General features: G+C 41.7%; 1 protein-coding gene across 1 annotated transcript in view; it reads right to left on the reverse strand.

Annotated features, from left to right (window-relative positions):
- Positions 1–23,258, reverse strand: part of adam19a (ADAM metallopeptidase domain 19a) — a 166,011-nt gene that overhangs the window by 22,560 nt on the left and 120,193 nt on the right. Inside the window, exons 6-15 of the mRNA XM_076725023.1 lie at positions 22,986–23,169; positions 18,915–18,980; positions 18,227–18,298; positions 17,698–17,864; positions 12,816–12,900; positions 6,131–6,273; positions 5,623–5,800; positions 3,226–3,315; positions 1,807–2,002; positions 399–507 (exon numbers count right to left, since the gene is read on the reverse strand). Of these exons, the coding sequence (XP_076581138.1) occupies positions 399–507; positions 1,807–2,002; positions 3,226–3,315; positions 5,623–5,800; positions 6,131–6,273; positions 12,816–12,900; positions 17,698–17,864; positions 18,227–18,298; positions 18,915–18,980; positions 22,986–23,169 (1,290 nt within the window). The remainder of the gene's footprint in view (positions 1–398; positions 508–1,806; positions 2,003–3,225; positions 3,316–5,622; positions 5,801–6,130; positions 6,274–12,815; positions 12,901–17,697; positions 17,865–18,226; positions 18,299–18,914; positions 18,981–22,985; positions 23,170–23,258) is intronic.

The following is a 23,258-nucleotide window of genomic DNA, read 5'->3' on the forward strand; positions in this document are numbered from 1 at the left end:
AATGAACTCGTGTTATCATTTCATTAAAGCTGCACATATTTTTGGCCACTTGGGGGCAACAGAACAAGCTGAAAACACAAATTCTGACAGAATAAGGCCTCATAAAAGTGTTATTATTATAACACAACATTCGTTTTCTCCTCTCTGTTGTGTCAGATAAAGCTATATTTTGCTGATTACTGAGGGTGATTTTGACTGGTGTGAACGCACGCACAAAGCATGACTAGGAATAACTAGAAGAAACGTCAGATATTGATATTGGTTCACACTTTTATTTTGGTAAGGGAATGTTTTCGGTGATGCTGATTTAGTTGGATATTTGGTCTTTTCCACAATATAATAATGATCCCAGTATTGACTATAAAAAAAAAAATCAATGTATCACCAGGACCTCTTACCTTTTCTCACACTTCATATAGTTGCCATGTTCATCTTTCCCACAGTTTCCAAAAGCATTCCCTGCTGCATTCACATCTTCAAAGCAGGCATCATGGGCTGGTCGGGCTCCTGGAGACACAACAAATCCCATCAGCCCTCCAGACTGGAGGCCGGAGGCTGTTTATCTGTGGCTAACCACATTAGCAATGTTCTCCTCCACAGAAAACAAATGTTAATGAGCTGACTCACAAAGATCTTTGTGAGTCAACAGATAGATGCAGCTAATGCTGATCTCACCCACCTGCTTTTCTACTGCTGACGTGATCGTGAAGATCACAGTGCCAAACATACACACAGTGTAAACCGTCCTTCAGCCGCGGTGACAGACGCTAAGAGACGTCTGGCAAATGTGAGATTCGAGGAACAGCCAGACATTTTGGGAAATATGCCTGTTTGTTGTCAAATGTTCAATCAAAAGTCAGATGGGTTTTGCTCACAGTGGAGTTTCAACAGAGCTAAAACATGGCAACCCCCACGATGAGGACAGGACTTTCAGATCACTGCACCCAGATCTCTGTCAAGAGGGGGTTCAAAAGCAGCATGAACGTGTAAATAAGAAAGCTGGGAGATGATTTCATTTTTGAGATTATCACTACCTTCATGAAGGTGGGCACAATGACTGTATATTGATGAGGGTAAAAAAATACAGAGGGATGCTGTGTAAAACAGAAATACAACACAATGTGATAATCTGCTAATCCTTTTTCATATACTCAATTGTAAATATCTGCTTATCCTGAATTTGATGCAGCAACACATTTTTTTTTCTTATTTACTTTATTATTTCGCTTATTTCATTCCTGTAAAATTGATCCTCATAATGTTAGGACTTTTTTCTTCTCAGAACATTATGAGAAAACTCTCAGCTTTGTCCAAACAGTGGCACTACTGCCAAAGAAAAGCTCTCTGTAAGAAGAAGAAGAAGAAAAAAAAAACGCAGTAAAATAAGATGATGCACAATAAAAGCCAACGTGCTGCTTTTATCTTGTTGTGCTCTTTTGTGCTGCTGTACAAACACTGTCACACTCGTGGATGCAGCTTCCACATCTGAGAGGGGAAAAGAACAAATACGTCTGGCTTTCATGAGCGTTTATTTTGACAGACTAGTCCCAGCTCATGTGATTCATTGTATTAATCAACTCTGACATACACAGCAGAGCGAACTGCTGTCAAATCTGTCGTCAGTTACACTGCAGTTGATTGTTGTTTTAAGCAGCAATACTGCTTAAAATCAAAGCAGCTGAACCTCCATTTAGAGTGTTTAAATAAAGGCCGAACACTGGTCCGAGGACGTGTGTGTCCCTCTAATGTTGAGTGAATGGGTTAAGTGCATGATCTGGACCGTGCGGTAATAAGACTTTTCAGTACCGTAGCCCCAGAGCTGCAGGCACTGCTGTTCGTGGGTGAGGCACATGCCGTTGTAGCAGTAGGCCACTCCGTACTGACAGGAGGAGCCGTCCAGCAGGTAGACGTTGGCAGGACAGTAAGGAGAGGCCCCGGTGCAGTACTCTGGCAGGTCACACGCCCCCGCTGGGCCCCGGCACATGGTACCTGCCTGCTTCAGCTGGCACAGACAGGGAACAAATGGTGAGAGGGGAGGGGGGGGGGGAGCACAAGACATCTGAAACAATGTGAGGCTCATGTCTGAAGGAGTGAAGGAGAATACAACAGTTTGTCGTGTTTTAGGTTTGTAGGTTCGTATATAATGATGTGAGGTGGGTGGATGGTTCTATCGTTACAAACCTCCAAATTACAGCGTTTCGATAGTAAGTAACGAAGTTGTTGTACATGAATTAAATCTTCATGACTTAACGCTAACCATTAACAACCCTGAGAATAAGTGCTTTAGAATCATATATAAGAGCCAATATGCTACTAATATGCATGCAAATAGCCAACCTAGTGAAAAATGGAATTGTAATGGTGAATATGTGTACCTTAATATGGAGTGTAACCATAGATTTTTTTTTGCTGTTGGCCAAAAATGTGAGAATATTCACTCCCTTTTAGCTGTGGCTTGCTCTCCACAAACAATTATCTCTTCAGCTGCTAAATGCTCCGCTATGATCACAAGCTAGTCTCTGTGCCTGTCTGCTGTTTGGTGCTGGGCAGGCAGTGTACAGTGGGTAAATAGATACCAAAACAATGAGTTCAATGAGGCTAGACATTTTGAAAGGAAGTGAAATTGACTTTAAGAGACTAAGTAAACAGATGAAAACATAAAAAAGTAATACCATGTAAAGTAGCAGCAGTGGCAGTAAGACTGAAAAAGTGTGCAAGGTATGAAAATATGCTAACACCTGAAATATTTACCAATGTGCAATAAGTAGAAGAAAATCAATATATTCAGCATACAGCACGTAAAATAGAAGGAACAAGGTGCATATTAAGACGAGAATATTGCAAAGAGAAGAAGACAAAGAGAACCAGAGGAGGAACAGGACCTCTTCTGCAGTAAGTTATTGACACCTTCAGTATTTCGTCTCCTCCGCAGGTCAAAGCTCAATAGAATTTGGGTTCACAGTTGTGGGTATTAGAGTGTCAGGATGAGTATTTGAATAGTGAGATGAGAACAGAGATGAAAAGTGTCGGTGTGATGTGAAGACGACAAGCTCTGCAGTGACGGGAGCTGACACGTGTTGAGGGTACAGTACGTCAACACACTGACATGATGACTGACAGTGAGCTAATGATACTGAGCTACTACTGCAAACAAGGTGAGCTCCCTCCTCCGCCACTCTTGCCTGCATACGTGTATGTGTGTGTGTGCTGGTGTGTGTTTCGTACTTTGCAGCCCTCGCAGCACACTCCATGGGCACACTGTGCCTCCTCCTTCAAGGTACAATTATTGGCATTGCAGCAGTCATTGGTGCACTCCTGTAAACAGGCACACAAACAGAGAGAGAGACACACACACACACACAAAACTAAGTCAACCCTTTATGAGAACAGAGTTTACCTGTCCGTATAATTAACATGTACATAAACATAAATAACCATGAAATCAGCAGTAATTTTACATGTGGTGTTGATGGATAATTTAACACCTGGCCAAAACACTGGCACATTAACAGAACCCTAAAAAATACATGAACAAATAAATGAGTCAGCAGTTCTAAATAGTAGCAAGTCAATAAGAAAGGATCAAAATTCCATGAAGTTCAGTTTTAAATGTTAATAACTCATTAATAAAAGGTGAAAAGACATCGAGGCAGCAGTTAGAAATGTTACAAAGTCATTAAGAAAAGGGTTCTTGTTCAGTGTGCAGTTGGAAATGTTGCTCATTAATAACTATATCTAGTGATCTATCCTTGAGAGCAGACTCACTGACATAATGAATTCCCTTACACCTTACCCCAACTTTATCCATCCAACTAAATGCCTAACCCTGACCTAAACCTAAACCTAACCCTAAGGGTCCCAATATCCCTTGGATCCCCACAGCCCCCGAGAGCCCGTGCCCCTCGCAGTGCTCCCCCAAGAGCACTGCGCTTTCACCCAAACCTAACCCTTAAAACCAAGTCTGAACCTGCTAACAGTCCTCTGAAGCTCTGTCTGAAAGTAAGGACTGGCCTAAATGTCCTCACTATGCAAAACTGTCCTCACCCCCAATGTCTAAAACTCAAATTTGTTCTCACAAAGATAGCTGTACAAGCACACGCACACACACACACACACTCTCATCAGACACTGCTGTGTAGCAGTTCCAAGGTGACAGACGATCGACGACTGTGACTGGCAAATCACGACTTCAACCGACGTTGGCAGAGGAAAGAAAAAACTTAAAATCGAGAGAAGTGACATTGCTGCTTCTCTTGTGTCAAACCATGTGCACAAAAACAACATGTCCCGTTGCCATGGTGCCCTCCGCCAAGCCAGTTACCCTCAAAACAAATGTGGGAGTTGACTTAAGCCAGAGAAAAAAAAGGCAATTATACCAACAGGAAGGAACTGAGAGGGGATTAACAACAACAACAACAACAACAACAACAATGACAAACGCTGGCTTGTTTGTAGAGCGATTTTCATTGGAAGAGTCAATGTTTGAATTCTAAAACTAAAAGGTCTTTCTTGTGACTTTCCACACACCCGTGTTCTGGTCTTGTTCGATCTTCAAAATAAAAATCTTGACATGACTACCCTTCCCGAATAACAAGGGAAAGAGAATTGCTTTTAGTTTACAATCTGGAAGTCCACACCTTAACCTAGGTCATGTGCATCATACCTTTGTCTCTGGTGGGGAAATCACAAGGTGAGACCATTAAGCAGCCTTCTGTAGCTCCTCTCATTTGCAATGCTAAGAACAGGTGGCTTGTCAGCAGCTTGAGCTCCACTGTCAGATCCACTCTGAGTGGGAGTCATAACACACAGCCCCATCAGCGGCGCTGCTGCTGTCAGCTACCAATTTGCTTCCTCTGTTTTCAATTTGCTCGGCTGCCTGAACCTTAAAGAAGGTTTACTTAACCTCTGGGTTTATTGAGCGCAAACACTTCATCCCGATTTGAGGAAAGTTTCAGCAGAGTTGCACAAATGCAATGCGGGGCGCATAAATGATGAGGCTGCAATGACGCCGAGGCTAATGTGAAGGCTAAAACCTGAGATGAAGAGTAAAAACAGCTCATTTTTTCACCAGTGACGCCTGAAAATGACTTTGATTGATTTACGTTATATAGTTATTATAGAGTTTTTTGAAACTCTTAGACAAAAATCTTTGCCAAAACATGATTTTTAACTGCATAACAATCTTTAACAATACTAATGAAGTTATCTTAGGTTTTATCTTGATATATAAAGTACTTAAAAATTACTCAAAGTACAATATTACCCTCTGAAATGTAGAAGTATTAAGTGTTATAAATGGAAATACTAAGGTTAAGCACTTCAGTAGAGTGAAAAAACAATCTTTTGTTACTTACTTGATATAAGTCAACATCACAGCAAAAAATAGGCCTATTTTTGTTGTCAAAGTTAAGTCACGCTGTGCAGTGTCACAACAAATGTCAAGTCCCCATCAAAACGTTTGGAAACGAATGGAAATCAAACCTTGTTTAGAAGTGTCAAAAACACATTTAAAGCTCTAAAACACAGCAGTGTGGAGTAAAAAGGCACAAACACCAGAAATCATTTGATATGAAGGGACGGGGGTTGATGGGGGGACAACTGTCAAGGAACAAATATGCTCACATCAGGTTCTCCACAGTCACACTCCTCTCCGTCCTCCACGAAGCCGTTGCCGCACTTCTTGCCCCCCACCAGGTCCTTCATGTTGGGCATGTTGTAGAGACACATGCCCCCTCCCTTCTGGAAGTAGCTGTCCAGGTCATGCTTGCTGCAGCGACTGAAGACACGTGGGAACGGGTGCCTGGACGGGAGCAAAATTTGCAAAAAAATAATAATACATTAATAATACAAATGATTCTTTCCTTGTCTTGCTTTGCTGAGATGTAACAATAGTTCCTTGTGTTTCTGTGTGGTGCTTTGAGGGATCGTATCAATGAAACCTGGTGATAAAAAATCTATGACGGTCACAACAAACCATTTTTATATCGTCTATCTTTAAGCAGCCGCATTAATATGTAATTTGTTTTTGCCTTCAGCTGATGAAAATGTTATTCATGTGCCACGCTGTTAGCGACAGCAGCTGAGTGTGAGCAGGTCTGTGCTGAAGCCTGATGCGGTGCCTGAGGCTCACCCGGTGGCAGCAGCCATTACGCAGCCTCCCTGCTCGGCGGTGGCCTCCACACAGCAGCCGTCGTGGTCGTGGCTCATACCGAAGTTGTGGCCAATCTCGTGGGCCATGGTGGCTGCAGCGCCGATGGACAACTCTGAATGGTCCTGTGGGCGAATTAGAGGGAGGTGTCATTCATATGACTCAACATCACTGACTCATAGGCATGGCTGTATCAATGCTAACGTCCACTTAGGTTTGCAAGCGCAGGAACAGCCTGTCAGGCCATATATGAACCTAAAGGCTATGAAGACTGGCCTGCATTAGGTAATAATGCAGGTTTCACCTTAAGATCTCTATTATTTCAGTTTATATTGTGCTTTGGTGGTGCATACAGTATTCTAACGCAGAGTGGCTCAGCCTTCAGGGACACTTCAGGGTGTCTTTTGCACGGTGCAGTCTTCTCTTTATTGCATGTGCATTTAAGGGAAGATTGCACAAGTAACATGAGACATGTTAAGAAAAACTGATTACGTCTTCCACTGGATTCACTAAGGAAAAGGTAAACACAATTTGTGATAGTTTTGTTGGGAAAATGATCTGCCTGAAAGGAGCGTTTAAACAGAGCGCTGATGGGATTTACATGCATTCACAAGGAAGATTGTAGTGGGGGAAAAAAAACATGATTACCTTTATTCTACTGTAATTTAAATATCTTCACATAGTGGTAGTCAGGGTCAGACAACAGCACTCTATCAGCCATGAAAATATTTAACTAGAAACAATTCTTAGGTTGAGCATCCACAAACCCCACACTCTTCATCAGTATACAGAGTACACCCAGAGAAAATTTAGTAAGTTTGTTAAAGCATCTTCAGCACTCTGTCCAGACTAAAACAGCATTTTTCTCTCCTCAAAACAGAGGTTATCCTAAACAGCCTCCAGAGTGGGTAACACTGTTTACAGTGTATGGGCTAAAAGAAGCTTTTGCAAAATGTATGATGTAAACTGTCCACTGAAAGTCAAGGACTGTGTGCCGCTCAGGTTAAGAAGGACTCTCCGTTGTCTGTAACTGCCTCTGCGGTCACTCATTTTACACACCGATGTAGTCGATAATACAGCACAGCTGTTGTCATTAACGTGTATTTATGGTGATTTTGTCAGTTGACATCGCAATTCTAAAATAATGATTTGGTCAGCTGGGCTGTCTGACCACAGCCAGCAGGCTGTGAGGCAGATCTGCTGTTTGTCAACTGAAAAGATGGCAAAGAAGAAGAGATTTAGAGTCGCTGTTGAGGTGTTTCACACAAAAATTGTGTTTTGAAATGAGATGGTGTTTTGTAAATGTGGTGGAGTCTAACTGATTCAGCCACACCAGCAACTGGGATGCTGTATTTAATCTCAGGGATGATTTGGGTGCTACGACAATGCTAACATGCTGATGTTAAGCAGGTACATATAACAGCTGAGGCTGATGGGAATGTTGGTAGTTATTTGCTCTATTTGGTAATTAATCAAATTATTGGACAATTTGAAATGTTGACCTGATGATGCTCCCTCAATGAAAAGTTAACAGACTCAACAAAGTCATTAGGAATTCATTCTGTGGGGATCAAATTTCACAGCAACCCATCAATATTATTTGTCAAAATACTTCAGTCTGGACCAAAGCAGTGGATCAAGCAATTGATCTACACTGATTCCTACAGCTATGCCGCTACTACTGGATAAAAATGACTTGATAAAACTTGCTAAATGGCTCACTGATATAAGACATTCAGGAAGACACACAGAAGGAAAAGAAAATGAGTCCAAAAAGTCATCAGTACATGTGTTTGAAGATGATACACGTAGAGTTTAAGCTAAACTCCTACAGAAGAAACGGCTACTACATCCTGGTTCCAAAGGTAAAAAAAAAAAAAAGTCTATATGAACACAGTCGTGACAGTACTCAGATGAATTTAGCTCCTCTTTGATCTGCTGAAAGCTGTCATTCACTCTTAGCTCTGCTCCTGAATTATGCAGACCGTATAAAACAGGGAGGTGTTCACTGCGTGGAAGTGCTGATATTCTGCAGTGAAATCCTTCACATGCTCTGTAGCACTCCGAAGGCCAAACCACAGAGGCTGACTTGTGTGGTGGTGAGCAGTGACTCCACCGCTCAGCCATAGGACATCTGGATTCTACAAGCCACCTCTGCCCACAGAAGAGGTAACAGGCTATTAGAAACCAATCAAGCCTGGAAAAGCTATCGATCTCTCAGTCCACTGCCATACAGCCATACAGTCTTATGTATAGGCAAGCTGAACAAAGCTGCAGGCAACAAGGCAAGATCTGACAGTGAAACCCTACACAAACCAAGAGAGGCTGCAGCAGAGAGGAGGGTCCCATCCCTGAAGCAACGCAGACTTGCCTCATATAGATCCCTCATGTTGTTAAAATAGAATAATAATGCTATCCTAAACATGTTTACAGTAAAGCAGTGTTTTAGTAGATCATGTTTTTACGTGTGGGGGATCAAATTACTATCATTATTGACCAAGGTATCGGTCAGGATGCTGTTATTATGCTCACACTGCCAGTAAATTTGATTTGAATGACAAATCAATGACAAGTCAAGTGGAAAAGTCATTCAAACACAAAATGATATTCATATTAAGGAGCCTAGTTAAGACAGTTTATCTTGTACTATGTGGGGTTTAAGGATACTTTAAAGTCTCATACGTTGCCGAAACATCAGCAAGCCTTGTATTTTCTGTAAGTCAGAGCTGGGGGTTTGTGTGCAGCTTTAAATTCGACTGGTGGAGCGTGCATGAAGCTCCAGATAATTTGACTGATATCATGTCTGCTTTAAAACATTTCAGATCTGCTTTGCATTCAAAGCCCAGTTTAGTTGATCCTTATCATAGCTGGCTGACAAGGATCAGGTATGCTGCACTTAGTTCTGCCTGTTATTGGGGCTATATTGGCATTTTTCTTCATGGCTATGTGTAGCATGAGCTGTGCCAAAGCTATGGATTGTTACTACATCATTGACTGCCATAGCAGTGCAGCCTTCTGTGCACGTTCTCTCACTTAATACACTTAATTAATGTACTCAATTCACATTTACTGGTTGATGACAAATGTGGGTACACAGGTAATGGAAACAGTTATAGCTCTACTTGCATGATGATTTCACTTAACGGACGATGTTGTGCTTCTATCAAGCTGGAAATATCTGCGTCCTCTGAGTTTGCCTACATGAGAGCTGTGCTACAGAACAGAGCTGCTGTTGGAGAAAGCTAGCAGCTCCATTCAGCGACGAGGAAATTATGTCTACCAGTTTTTATCCCATTAACATTAATTTGTCATTTATCATTATGATATAGATTTTTTTATTCTGATGGTAAGTGTGATTTGTGTTTGGTTTACCCTTATTTTTTTTTAAGTTTTATACTGTAGTTAATGCATTTTCTTTATATGCTCATATGTTTCACTTGCTGACTAAGTGTATTTTGGATTTTTTCCTCATACTGTAATCCTGAGGTTTTTTCCCTGTATAAGAAGCGTATTTAGTTACAATGAATCTTGTACCCATTCCTCTGGTTATACTGAAGTTTTTGTAATGTTAAATTGTAAAAATAATGGGATAATGGGGAAGTAAAATTATAAGCTATCATTTTACTTAGGTCTATATTTTCTGTGTCACAGTGGCCTCACTGAATGAGACCAGATGGAAAACATGTTCTGTGATGGCTAGACACAGAATGGGAGGCCGATGTTCACTCTGTGTGTGTGTGTGTGTTTGTGTGTGTGTGTGCATGTTTGTGAGTTATGGAATATGAGACAGCGTGATCACTGCATGTTCAGAACAGAACTTTGTGGAAATTGGCCAGATTTTGAAGTGGAGTTATTAATAAGCCAGTGAAGTTATTGTCGGCGCACGCCATTGCCAACTAGTCAAATGCTAGGTACTTTGAAAAATGAGCAAATCAGAAGGAAGTTAGAAGAGACTGAATTTTCCCAACCTTAGTTTTTCCTAAGGTGCATGCCCTTATTGTAGCTGCAATAATAATCTTTTTAAGCTTAGCATAAAGACTAGAAGCAGAGAGAACAGCTGTGTGGTGAGTAACTTCCAATCACACTCATGCAGTTGCATAGCATGGATATTATAACTGAGAGGGTTCACTCTGCCCATGCTAACGCTCTTTGCTGCTGCAGCTGACCTGACATGGTCCTGTGCTTCTCGTCTTGATCTTTATGAGCGCGGTGAGCCGTGTGCCTCCTGCTGCACGCTGCCCGCAGTGGTCAGCTGGTGGTCAAACAGTCATCTCTTCAGATGCCAGAAGCAGAGTTTTCCTGTGTTTGCTGTTGAACTGTGACCGCTCCGTCAGGGGCCTGTTCACATGTTTTTGACTCGCCATTGTGCCGGGCTGTAAGCTTAGCATCTGCTGCTGTTCTGCTTGTGCTTTCATTTCATTGATAGTGAGCTGGCGTGCTTCGGCTCGGCACAGGTTGTGTTTGGTCAGTAATGCCAGCAAGGCACAGAAGCTATGGCTGCATTGTTGTCGGCTCTTCCCCGGTTCAGCTCTGCTGCTGTGCTGTTGTTCAGATACAATTTGTGATGAGCATGAATCAATGGCATTTATGGCTCTGCATGGTCTCTTGTGCGCAATGTTGGCTGGCTGTTCAATCTGCTATGCTTCTGTATCTCTGCCTATAAAATCGCAACCTATGCCTATTCAATTACATTGCTGAGGAGTCTGGGACACATTTCGCTTTGTGGTTTTCGGTTTGCTCATGCATGCTATTTGCTGGTTTATGGGTGTTCATATGTGGAATATAAAGGAATGTACACTTATCTGCAAGCGAGGTGGCCTGGCTTGCCTACAGCAGTATGTGTTTTGCAGATCTCCGCACATTTTAGTTGCGGAATATTTCCCATCAAGATACTATTGGTATCTTGTCCCATGTTCATCTGGAAATAATCAATATTATTGAGTTATATCTTGGATGAGAAGCGCTGTTCTAGCATTTGTCTAGCAATTGTTTGCTGATTCTCATAGGCCAGGTGCATTCAGTATAGAATATTTGAATGAATCGGGAAACTGTATCCTTCATGCCCAATCATGATACTCTCACCTATCCTGTGGCATGCTTATCTGAGGCTAGTTAGGATGTTGTCTGAGCTTCATCCCAGAGGAGGGCTTCGCTTGCATTGGAGGAAAACTGCAACATGCTTGGTGCATGGATTTAGGAGGGTGGATGGCAGTGGCTTTGTTGTTTTGGGAGTTCTAATGCATTCCCTGCTAACGCTTACTAAGCAAGGAGCAGTCACTTTGTTTCGGGGACTAGCTTTCTCAGCAGAGTCTTCGTCGCCGCTCGATTGATTGACAGCTCCCTCAAACAGCGGAGCCTTTTCTGACAAATCAAACTATACGAGAACTTGCTTTAAATTGTCAATTCCTTGACGTGTCTCTGACTGAAATGAAACACGGCATTAGCACAGTCAGACTAACGTCCAATCATAGCCGTGCAGGTGTACAGCGCGGACACCGTAATCTGACACTATCACTGTTACTCTGCTGATTATTCCCAGGCCAACATGGTTTGCTGCTGCAGCTCCCTCCACCATCCCAACCTCCTCCCTATGCAGTGTTTCATGTTGTTGATTTAAGATTTATGTTCTCGAGGGTGTTTATTGAGGGGGATTAGCTCACTCAGCAGAATCCTTGTCGCAGAGTCTTTTTCTCCATATCTAACTGTATAACCACTTACTATAAATGGGCAAGTTACTCTGACTTAAGTCTTTTATGATATCTGAATATCATTGGGTTGTGGACTGTTGTTCAGAGAAAATAATTTTCTGATATTTTAAAGGACAAAGAAATTAATCGATTAATCAAGACAGATTTATAATCATTACAAATAATTAGAGGTTTTAGTACATGTAAAGTTGTGCAACCTCACATAACAGAATAATAACAATAAGAATTATTATCTTTATTATTTATTTAGCACTTTTAAAGCTGAAACACAAAATTCCAGATTTAAGTTTGAGTTCCCAGATTAAAGGTTTTACAGAATTGAAAAATAAAAAAATAATAACCCCAGTGTAGGCATACCAACACGTGGGCATCTTTAACAACTTCTGAGGGAAATATCCGGCTCTTTAGCTGCTAAACGCTGCACTATGTTCACCAGCTATTCTCCAATGTGTCTGTCTGCTGTTTGCTGCTGAGCAGGTAGTGCACAGTGGGTTTTCAGAGCTTTATCTCTGAAAACAGCTGCCTGCTGCTGCTGCTGCTGCTGCTGCCGAGAGTCATGAGACTGAAGCAAAGTAGAAAAGTGTCGGGCTGTAAAACCAAAACATTGAGCTGAAAGAGGCTAAAAAGCTCCACGGAGCTGAAGGGTACTGCAGAGCTGGTGATAATAAAAACACTGATTTCACATCTCACCTCTGCACAATAAACTTTAACCTTCATCCTAAAGTAATCCTCATAAATTATAATTAAAACATGGACCCTAAACAAAAACCAAAAGGAATGCAAAGATGAAGAAGTGAAGAAAGAAAGTATATACTGTGGAGGACATTCAGCACACACAAAAGCTTAGACAATCAATGGAAGATGAATTCAAGCTGTGAGAAAGGGGGTTTGGGGTGAAGAGGGTGAAGGTTTTTATGAGTGACTGGAAGAAAAAAGGGGAGAAATGTATTCCCACATACCACATTGATGCCTCCAGAGTTCTCCAGACTGCACATCCCCTCCAGCGGTGCCATTCCGATAGTTGTCCCCTTGAAAATCACCCCGCTATCAGAGCCACACAAACACACACATAACGAAAAATCAGTTAACCTTAATCTCCTCCTTGCTCACTTTCGGGCTCCACAGTGGATGCACATTGATTGCAGCTGCAACAGCAGAGCACAGTGGCGGAAATGACAAGCCTGTCAGATGTGGAAGAGGGCCTGTGAGGAACCTCAGTCCGCCATGTGGTCCCCTGGCAGTTGTCACTTAGCATCCAAAAACAAAATCAAGCCTTGTCTGATGAATCCAAACAAAATAGCACAACTAATTATGGAGCAAGAAGGGCCAACAATTCACTGCTTATGGATGAACGTATAGGTGTGTGTATCAGAGTGTGTGTACGCCGGCAGTCAAGCTGTGACGCTGCCACTGCTGGCATGCTGAATTGTTCAGTCTAATTACAGGCAACTGAAGCGAGATCTTTAGCTTAATAAAATCTCTTTAACTAATCATTTGCCAATTCAAACACTAACGAAATATGAAATTATCTGACCCAATGCTGGGAGTGCTTCTGTCATTAGAGCCACACAGAAGCTCATCGGGGGACAGGAGGCGCATGTGGGAGGATGTGGAGTTAATCAGCTTTGTTATTAGCTGAGGTACAATGATGATTATGTCCCTGTGTACTAACATCAGGAGGGCAGAGAGTCTGCAGGTTCTCACGCCAAACAAAGACGAAAGCAGCCCGTTTCACTGATTAGTTCCTCCTGATGCGAATGACAATGGAAGAATGACGCGTAATTGTTGAGTAAGTGTCAGTCAGAGGTGGGTTGAGTTACCAAAAACTGTACTCAAGTAAAAACACAGCTACTTTGTTAAAATAATTAATCAAGTGGAAGCAAAATGTCTTAAGTAGTGAGTAACTTAAAATACCGGCTCACGTCTTCTATTTGAGGTGGATATGAAATCATTTCAATTGGCCTGGCCTTCCTCAGCTAAAGAGGTGAAAACAGACCAGGTGGGATTGATTTGGTGATAACGATGTCATGTTTCATTATGTGTATTAAAGGCAGGTGTGCTTAGTTCTTCACGCTGACCTGAGGAAGATCACATCAGTCATATCCACAGAAAATAAAAGTAGTCTGTCTTTTTTTTTTTCATGTCTGTATAATTTGCTCACTCTTCTGTCTCTCTTCATCAGGCAGCATGAATAGCCATGAAAAGTTAAATGGTTGAGACGGTCACAAAGCTTTAGTACTTGCATTAGAACTAGTCTGACTCACCGCATGTTGACTGTGGGTACAAGCCTGCAATTAGCTGTCTGTTTCAGGCGGCTAATTGCAGGCCCTTCTGCTATTTGCATGTTACCGTTAAAATCAAGAACAACCTCAAAGACCTAGAAACTTGCACACTGATCTATGCTGAACATGGCAACTTAGTTTAACCCTAACCTTCTTGCTAATGGTAGGACTGTAAGCAAGCTAGTAGCTGTTAGCTTTTCTTTGCAGGATTGAGTCGTTTCAATAGCACAGCTAGCCTTCGTACCTGCAAAAGTTCTACCAAAACAAGTTCCCCCGACAGTATTTTGCATCGGTACCTGATGAACAGACACCTTTACTGTTTCAGATGGATGCTGTGCTTAATGCTGCATGATCAATTAAGGCGCACAGATGTTTATCTTCCTAGGTGAGTTTATATCTGGACTGCCGTGATGTTTGGATGTTTTTGGAGTGAATCTTGCAGTTTGAATGTCTATCTTTCTCTGTCTAAAGTATATCTGAAGTATATGATAAGACCAGACTTTAAGCCCAGTCTTCGTTACTCACTCACATCTCACATATAAGTCAGGACTGGACTTGGAGTTGCTGCCACTTTCTATGAAGACCACACCTATAGTGCATTATGGGGGCATTCATAGTACGTCATGATGCATTAATAGCACTTTATGACTACACTCATTAACATACATAATGTTTTCTGGTACACTACATCAACAGATGTGACTAATGATGACTTAAAATTACAAGTGGATTGTGGATGTTCTTCACTAGTTATAAACTAGAGGCTTCCTGATGTATCCTATAACACATTAGAGCTACCTACACTCACCCATTCATACCTCAGCAATCAACTGTAGTAAGGACTCATAATATGCTGTCAGTCCATGCAGCATCATAAATACTCATCACGTGTGACACGGTGATATATGTACTGATGCATCTAAAACAATGCATGCTTCATCATAGCACTGTGCTTCATTAACCTTATAGTAGTAATACTAGCATCTATCTTGTCAGTGACTTCTGCACCAGTAACGGCGGCAGAGACAGCAAGACCGAAAAAGATGGAAGCAGAAACAAACCGTTATTTCAAAATAAATGACTGACGACTCCGTGTTCTCTGACCTGTAGTGGTTAATTTTCCAACAAATGAGTTTCAAGGGTCCAATCCCCAGCGTGTTATTTACTGAGTTTATGTGCACTCATTTCATTTCAGCCCAGCCTTTTGTTGTTTATAGAAGCACTTTCTTTTCTTTATTTTCTCAAGGAGGAGAGTCCAGGCTAGACACTGGCAGCTCTCCTGTTGATACAGTGCACCAGAGAGCATTCTGTGTGTTTATCAATGTAGCCATAAAGCAGTACGAATGCATTATAAGTCACCATGAACGCCCCCATAAGGCGCTACAGATGGTCGTGTTACCCCTGCTGGCTTATCTAACAACACACAGTATTTGCAAATGGTAATTCCTCTGCTTAGTCAGGCTTGATGTTCTTCTTATCACTGAGTCTAACAGCCTGTCTACACAGGCCACATAGTTAAATCAGAAGAAACTAGACTTGAAGCGCACAAACCAGTTTATAGTCATAGATAAGAATGTAAAGTGTGAGCAGTTAAGTGGCCGCTATAGGCAGCTGTAGTAACAGCTGCAGTCCCTCGTCAATGTCAACACTGCATTCGTTTAGCCACAGTGCTGCCGCTGCACTGTACTGCTTTTTAAAGAGCAACCTGTAGACTGAATTTCTTGGTGAATTTGTACTGAAGGCGTCATGGAAATTATAATAAAATATAGGATTTTTTATGTTTTATAAGCCATAATGGCAGACGAAGTAGTTTAGACCACGTCTCTGAGTTGCATCAGATGATGTCACATAAGATGGTAGCAGTTGGTAGTGAGTCTGGGCAGCTGTCATAGTCTGGCTTCTTTTTCTTTTTTCTAGTTCTAGTTCAGATTTTTTTTTTTCCCATTTGTTTGGTGAATTCTGCTTATGCAGGCTGCAAAAAATTCCTTGAGTCTCCAGTTTTCCAAAAAGAAAAAGGAACGGCGCTGGCAGCTGTGCCTGGGTGTGTTTGCGCTGCTTCTGGAATGAACAATACGGCTGTGGATGTGAAACTCCTTCTCTCTCACTTGATCTCTTACTCTGCTTCTCTCTCTCTCTGTCTCTTGTTCTCTCCTTTAGTAGAACACTGTAAACAAAACCTGGCAAACAAATCCATGCACATTACATTCTATAGTAAGTATCGCTATTTTTGTCATGCATGATGTGAGTGCAAACACAGCTTTCTGAATCAACTGTATGCTCTGAGCTATAAAACTGTGGGCTGTCCAGAGTTATTCATAACACTACATATGTTAGGAGACCTTAAGTAGATGTCCAGGGGCCACAATCCCTCTATGCAGACACAGTGGGGTGTGTGCCCAATTAGGCAATTATGTTTAATATTTTGGACTTTCTTACAAAATTAATGTTATCTGTATGAGCAGATGTTGGTGTGAATAGACACCTAACAAACATGGAAAATCCATAATGGTAACTAGATGCTTAACTGGAAAATGCTCTCAGTCCCCCATTAAGAAGGCAGTCAGTGCTCAATACAGTTCACCTACCAACGAATGAGTCCTGATCTCAGCAAAGTGACGCCTCTTACATCTAATAGATAAGCTTAGTTTAGCTTAGCTTGAATGTCTGTGAGTTCCTGCAGAGCAGGCGAACTATAAAATAAAGACTTTTTGGCTCTTTGTCAAAACTTTCTCTTTAGTTAAAGAGCAAGATCATGTCTGTTTAACCAGAAACCATGGCTATATCACTTTGGCCAAAGCCACCAGACTCCATTTACAGAAACAGTAATTTTACCATTGTAAAACACTTCCCTAAAACTAGATAGAAAACAATAAAACTCATCAAAACCTTCTTGGTTCATGTTTCCATTGTTTCAACAACCATCACATCTCTGGTTTGGTCAAAATAAACCCTTAATTCACCAAATCGGGAGAGAAGCAGCGAGGAAAACAGCATGCAGAGCCAGTGTATTTTCACATCCAACTCTTATTTTCAACAACATTGTGACTGGAGAGACTTAAATATGTCAGACCTCAACAGATATTCCCAGAAAAAAAAGAAACAATCTCATTACCAGATAACAGAAACCCTGCCGTGCATTATGAACAGATTAACCCATTATATAAATGTGTTTAATCAACTACTCGAATAAGTGCGCACATCCCTACTGTAAACAATGCCACTTGCAGACTAAATAATCAGACTGAGACCATCTGAAAGGGTGTGACCTGAACTAAAAAGCTTTTACTAACTTACTTTACTTACTTTTCTTTGGTTTGGGCCAAATGAACCAAACTACAGGTGTGAAAGCAAACTTAGGCTTCAAATCAACTTTTAGTGTGTGTGTGTGTGTGTGTGTGTGCCCACACTGACAGTGTTTTGGGCTGTGAGCACATTCACAGCAGAACTGTGACTGGACAGATTCAGTGAAGACACTGACAGTGGACTCATGTGTTGCTCATGGCTGGCATAGCTTAGGTGTGTGTGTGTCAGCGTTTGTGTGCATCTGTCCATTGCTCACGTCAGCAGCTGGGCGTTGTCATGTTTCTTGCGGGACTTCAGCTTCTGCCTCCACTGGAGGAAGGACCAGAGGGTGGCATTTGGCTCCTCGGTGACAATACACTGATCCCTGTCGGTCCAAACCTCCAGACCAATCAGAGGCACACGGATGTTCAGAGCCCTGTAGAACTGAACACACGAAAACAACAACAAATATGTACCTGCACACACACACACACAACCTTTTCACAAGCTCCCATAACGCAGTCTGGTCACATGGGGCGATTTCTCCTAAATCTCCTCTTAAGGGTTGTTGAAGGACATTAATGATTAAATGCTAATGAGGCGTCATTGGACTGCAGATATTTGTGTACAATTTTCGCTCACTCATTATTTATGTGGAACATCAAAGACACCAGACTTCAAAGCAGATTAGCAATAGATGACATCAAAAATATGTGACAACTGTACAATGTCTAGTAGTTGCTGAATGGAGCTGTTTTGCTCTCTGGAGAACTGCAAAGCGCAGCAGAGGAACCCATCAGCCCTACCTTATCCACGTAATTGGCAATTTCCATTATCCTCGTCTTGGTCTTTTCATAGTCCTTATTCTGCCGTCTAAACTGCAGGATAGGGAAGATGGAGGAGTATTAGCGCATGAATGAGGTCAGTGGTCAGAAAAATAAATAAAATGTTAGAGACAATCCTTTTTAAAGTTCTGTGCAGAGACTAATGACTCATGAAAACAACACTAATATCCGACCAGGCCTGCTTTACCACTTCTACCCGGTCCATCATCATAATTATACCATTTACAGAAGGCGAGGACCAGGCTCGTATTCATCACCATGTGCTGTTACCATGGCATTTATGTAGCAGACCGAATCCTAAACGGCCTTTTATGAAGACATAGCATCTCATCACTGTAGCTTAGTGTCTATCCAAAAGCCCTTCCACCTTTAGATTCCACCTAAATACTCTCCCTCATTAAGCAGACAAATCCCTCCGCCTTGTCTCCACATGCGTTTGCCTCATCATGTCAGCTCCGAGCTCTCAGTATGAAAGAGCTCCATTAGCTGCAATGAGATAATTGTTTAAGATCCGGACCCTGTTTCCATCCCGGCGTGTCATTTTTTGGTTGACTGATGTCAGTGGACAAATGTGGCGCTTGCGCTGATGCACAGAGGAATGTTCTGCGGTGGCATGGATGGAGTAGGTGGAGAGTTACTGTCAACTTACCAGTGTGTTGTCAGCCACTATGTACAGCTCCATGTACTTGGTTGTACCCCAAGTGTTCCTTTTAACCTGACAGCAGACAAAGGCAGATGGGAACATGGTTATGCACAGTACACCAGGCCTCTGTGCTACTTGATGCTATACTGTACTACACTATATTATTCTAATCACATTTGAGTAGTATATTAGCATTTTGGCCTCATGGGACTGTTGTTTACACTTCACTCTAAAGTGACTCCGACTAACAACCACCATGACACTGCGAGGAGCTCTGAGAACCAGAGAACTCTACCAGAAGCTGGCCATTAGATTCAGTTTTTTCTGTCATCGAGTAAAGTGGAGTCAGCATAGTTTTGCAAACTTGTATGCTGTCAGTGTTTCTTCTTCATCTGACTGCTATTTGAATCCATTTAAGAATAGAATTGCTGTATAAAATACATCATTCTTCCCATTACTAGTGTCAGCACATTCCACCTTACTAAAAATAAAGCAGGCTATTGTTTAGCCAGCTTTATTTATAGTAAGATGGAATGAAAGTACTGATGTTGCTGCCATAGAGACGAATGTTATCAGCACCTTTTCTGGTAGACCAGCACCTGCACAATGTGTTCGTGTTAAATGTACATGATACACAAGCAGACAGAGCCATAAATTTTTGGAATATAGATGACAAAACTAAAATGAATTTGAATTCAATTAAACTACAATAAAACAAGAAACTGTAAATTACATGAAACACACAACAAACATAAGTTATTCCATTTTTTTGGCAGTTTTTATTGAAATAGTTCTACTACAGCTATTTGAGAAAGACAAACTATTTTTACTTTTTGCTGTTATGTTTGTTATTATGTATGATTTTATTTCAGATATAAGCATTGTAGAACACTATGTAAAATATTATTCACACAAAGTCAATACGGCAGCGCTGTGTGTACAGACACAGCAGCAGTACAACAGAACAAAATGTCTAATCTACAGTTTTCCTGGTGGAATGTTGTAATTTTCGATCCCCATTACCATCCAGGTTTTCAGTGTACCATGGTCTTGAATACTGCAGAGGTTGTTCTACACTAACAAGAGTACAATCCTGGGGGACAAACTGAATAGAAAAATGTGGAATTTAAAACACTGTGGTAGGTACTGGTGTCAGTGTAGGACTGCAAACAAAACAAGAAACCAGGTGTGATCATTCGACCTAATAAAACACACAGTCTGAAAGGGGTACATAAAGAGGTGAAAAGCCCAAAATGTACACCTCTTAGCAATCCATGCTGCTTTACAAAGCTTCACGACTCCTTATGTCCCTCCATCATTAAGTCTCCACCCTGCTAATACTTGATTACAGCCATTAGAGTAAGGCTCTGCTGTAATTAAAACTCAATGATTTACGTGCGGGGGAGACTACTACTTGGCTCGGTCTGGACCTAACACCAATATTGCGGATTGGTGGGGAATCTGTGATGTTGTGATGGCAGCCTGTGGAGTTCACACACACTCACACACACACACATCCGAACTAATGCATTAACACATTGCAATGTTTATTTGAGAGGCAAATAGTGGCATTGGACTCAGCCTGGAGTCTGCTGTGGCTGGCATTTCTGCATAACAACCCAGGATTAATGGGTGGCAGAGGAGGGAATTGGGAGAGCCAAGGGGTATGGTGCAGGAAGGAGGAAGATAAAGAAATAGGGGAAAAGGATGATGCCCTGGTGGAAAGCTGAGAGGGCTTTAGCATATGAGGAGGGGAGAAAGATGAGGACAGTTTAAAGTGACTGAGAACGTAAATGGGAAAATGATAAATATGGGAAGAAATATGAGAAGAAAACCAAGGAATGACTGTTTGTCCCAGCAGTGGAGACAGATGAAGGCAAAATGACCCACTGAGGAGCCTTTTTATCATTTATAACTGCAGATGAGCAAACTAGACTTGTGTTGAGTTTTTCTTGTCTATGAGGGCTCAGGAAATTTACTGTATAGCCATGGCTTTAACAGGCCTGAAAAGCTGAGTCAAAGCCACAATTCCCTCCATTTCCAGGTGGTGTGACAGTAATTTTGCGCACTAAAATGGCACAGAGACCTATTCAATATTGTGTTTTCTTATGACAAAGAGCCAAATGTTCCCATGTGGTTGGTGGTTTCATTTCGTTGCATAATAAACCAAACCATAAGAGAATTACGACTCAGTCCATCACCTTAGAGGAGGCAAACTAATCACAACTACTTTTGTGTCTATTTCAATGTGCCCACTGTGAAATTCAGTTTCTTTACAAACAACACAAAGCTTGAATGGTCCCACTGAAAGGTCGCGATGATGAATATTTCAGATGTGTGTGCATCATGGCTAGACTACAGCCAACGAGTAAGGAACATTTGAGCTGTGTGTCATATTGAGCTCGATGATTTCAGTCAGCCAACTCAAATGGCGCAGTGTTATTGCACATGAATATAGAGAATGTGCCTGGTAGTGTTTGCTGACTGGTCTCTGAACTCAGCATCCCCTACTAAGAACCTTTGAGAACCCTTAAACTGACGATGGCTAACTGTATCCCCCACTTCACAGGAAAATGCAGTTAGAGCCTACAGGTGCATGCTGGTGTGAAGGCCTTACCGCAAAGCATGTGTTGGATTCATCGTTCGAGTGGAGGATGCCATGTGACTGTAGCACTGACTCGAGCTGTCTACTTGACTTGACTGGCTTACCGGCTTCACGCGATTAGTTTCCAACCTCTGCTGTTTTGTATGGAGTTAGCAAGGAATTTCAGGTGCTCAAGTAAAATTGTGACAGTGTCACTTTTGAAAAAAAAAGAATACCACAGTCTTCCTCTTAAATTCTCAGTTCACTATCCATTAAATGCATTTTTGTTTAAAGGTCCAGTGTGTATGATTGATTGGGATCTACTGGCAGAAATGGAATAGAATATTCATAGTTATGTTTTCATTAGTGTGAGAATAAGAATCAATGTGTTTTCGTTACATTAGAATGAGCTTGGTAGAAGGAGTGGGTCCTCTTCATTGGAGTCCACCATGTTGCACCACCATTTTTCTACAGTAGCCCAGATCGGACAGACCAAACACTGGCGTTTTTGGTGAGTTTTGCGGCCACCAAAGATTCTCCTGCATAATTGGAAGGGGAGTGGTGAGGTGAGGGATATTCAACCTCACCGCTAGATGTCACTAAATCATACACACTGGAGGTTTCAGTCAATAAAATGAGAGGTTTTATGGCTGCAGCCATCTGGTCGGACATGGCAGATGCCAGCATTGAGTGTATCCACAATATCTAACTTGTTCGACTGTTCAAGTGGCTTTTGATTATCCTATATTAACATTCTGATGCTGTCTTCAGTATCTGAAAGTTACAGGTCTTGGGTTACAGGATACAGGTTACAGATCTTTTTGAAGCCAGGGTTCTGTCAAAGGTATTTGGTGGTGGAGGTTTTAGCTTTGGAATTGAATCCACGTTAGGGCTGCCATGGATGGCAGGAAATTATCAGAAAAAAGAATTTGCTGTTTGCTGCAGAGAATATCAGGTAAACTTCCCTCTGCTCTGTGTGAAGCCATCACACAATGATATACAGCGAGAGCACTCATCAAAACAGCCACATACTGAATATGTTTCTTAGAGTTGCTACCAGAGCTGTAGCCTTGAGACTTAACTCAACCCACTGACTTACCCTCATGAGAAGTCTGATGTGACAACACTCTGACTGACTGCAAATGAACCCTAGTCCACCAAAACTGGAACCAAGAGGGGAATGTGGATTTCCTTTGCAGCTAAATGAAGATCATAACCCATAAACAAAAGTTGTTTCAAAACTGTCTACTGCAAATTTGGTGAGACACTTTTTTTATTTATTTCTTTTTTTTTGCCATGGTTTTGTGGGAGAAATCATTTTTCTGATTTTTTTGGAACAGTATTTTGGGAAATTCACTTGTTTGTCTTGAGGCACAGTTTCAGGTTGAAGACAAAATTCTAGTGTTGCAGCACTACTTATTTTTATTAGGAAAATAACCTAATAGTGTCTAACCATGTTTTGGAGCAAATGAATGGTGTGTGGGGAAACTCACCCGTGAATGAAATGATCTGAGCAGGTCGGAGATGTGGTTGGACTGTGTTGTCTGATGGTGGTGGCCACAGTTTCCACCCTTAACTGGCAGCTCCTCTGCACTCAGCAGCGAGTGGGAGAGAGGATCAACACCGCTGATTGGCTCAAGGTAGTAGGTGTCACTAGAATTCAAGGATATCAGGCCCCTGTGTGAGGAAGAAGAAATGGAGAGAAGTAATGCTTGTGAGCATGTGAAGACAGCAAAAGGGGTTAATAAATGAGATAAAGAAGTTTT

The sequence above is a fragment of the Chaetodon auriga genome, chromosome 24 (assembly GCF_051107435.1).
Source record: "Chaetodon auriga isolate fChaAug3 chromosome 24, fChaAug3.hap1, whole genome shotgun sequence".
Taxonomy (NCBI): domain Eukaryota; kingdom Metazoa; phylum Chordata; class Actinopteri; order Chaetodontiformes; family Chaetodontidae; genus Chaetodon; species Chaetodon auriga.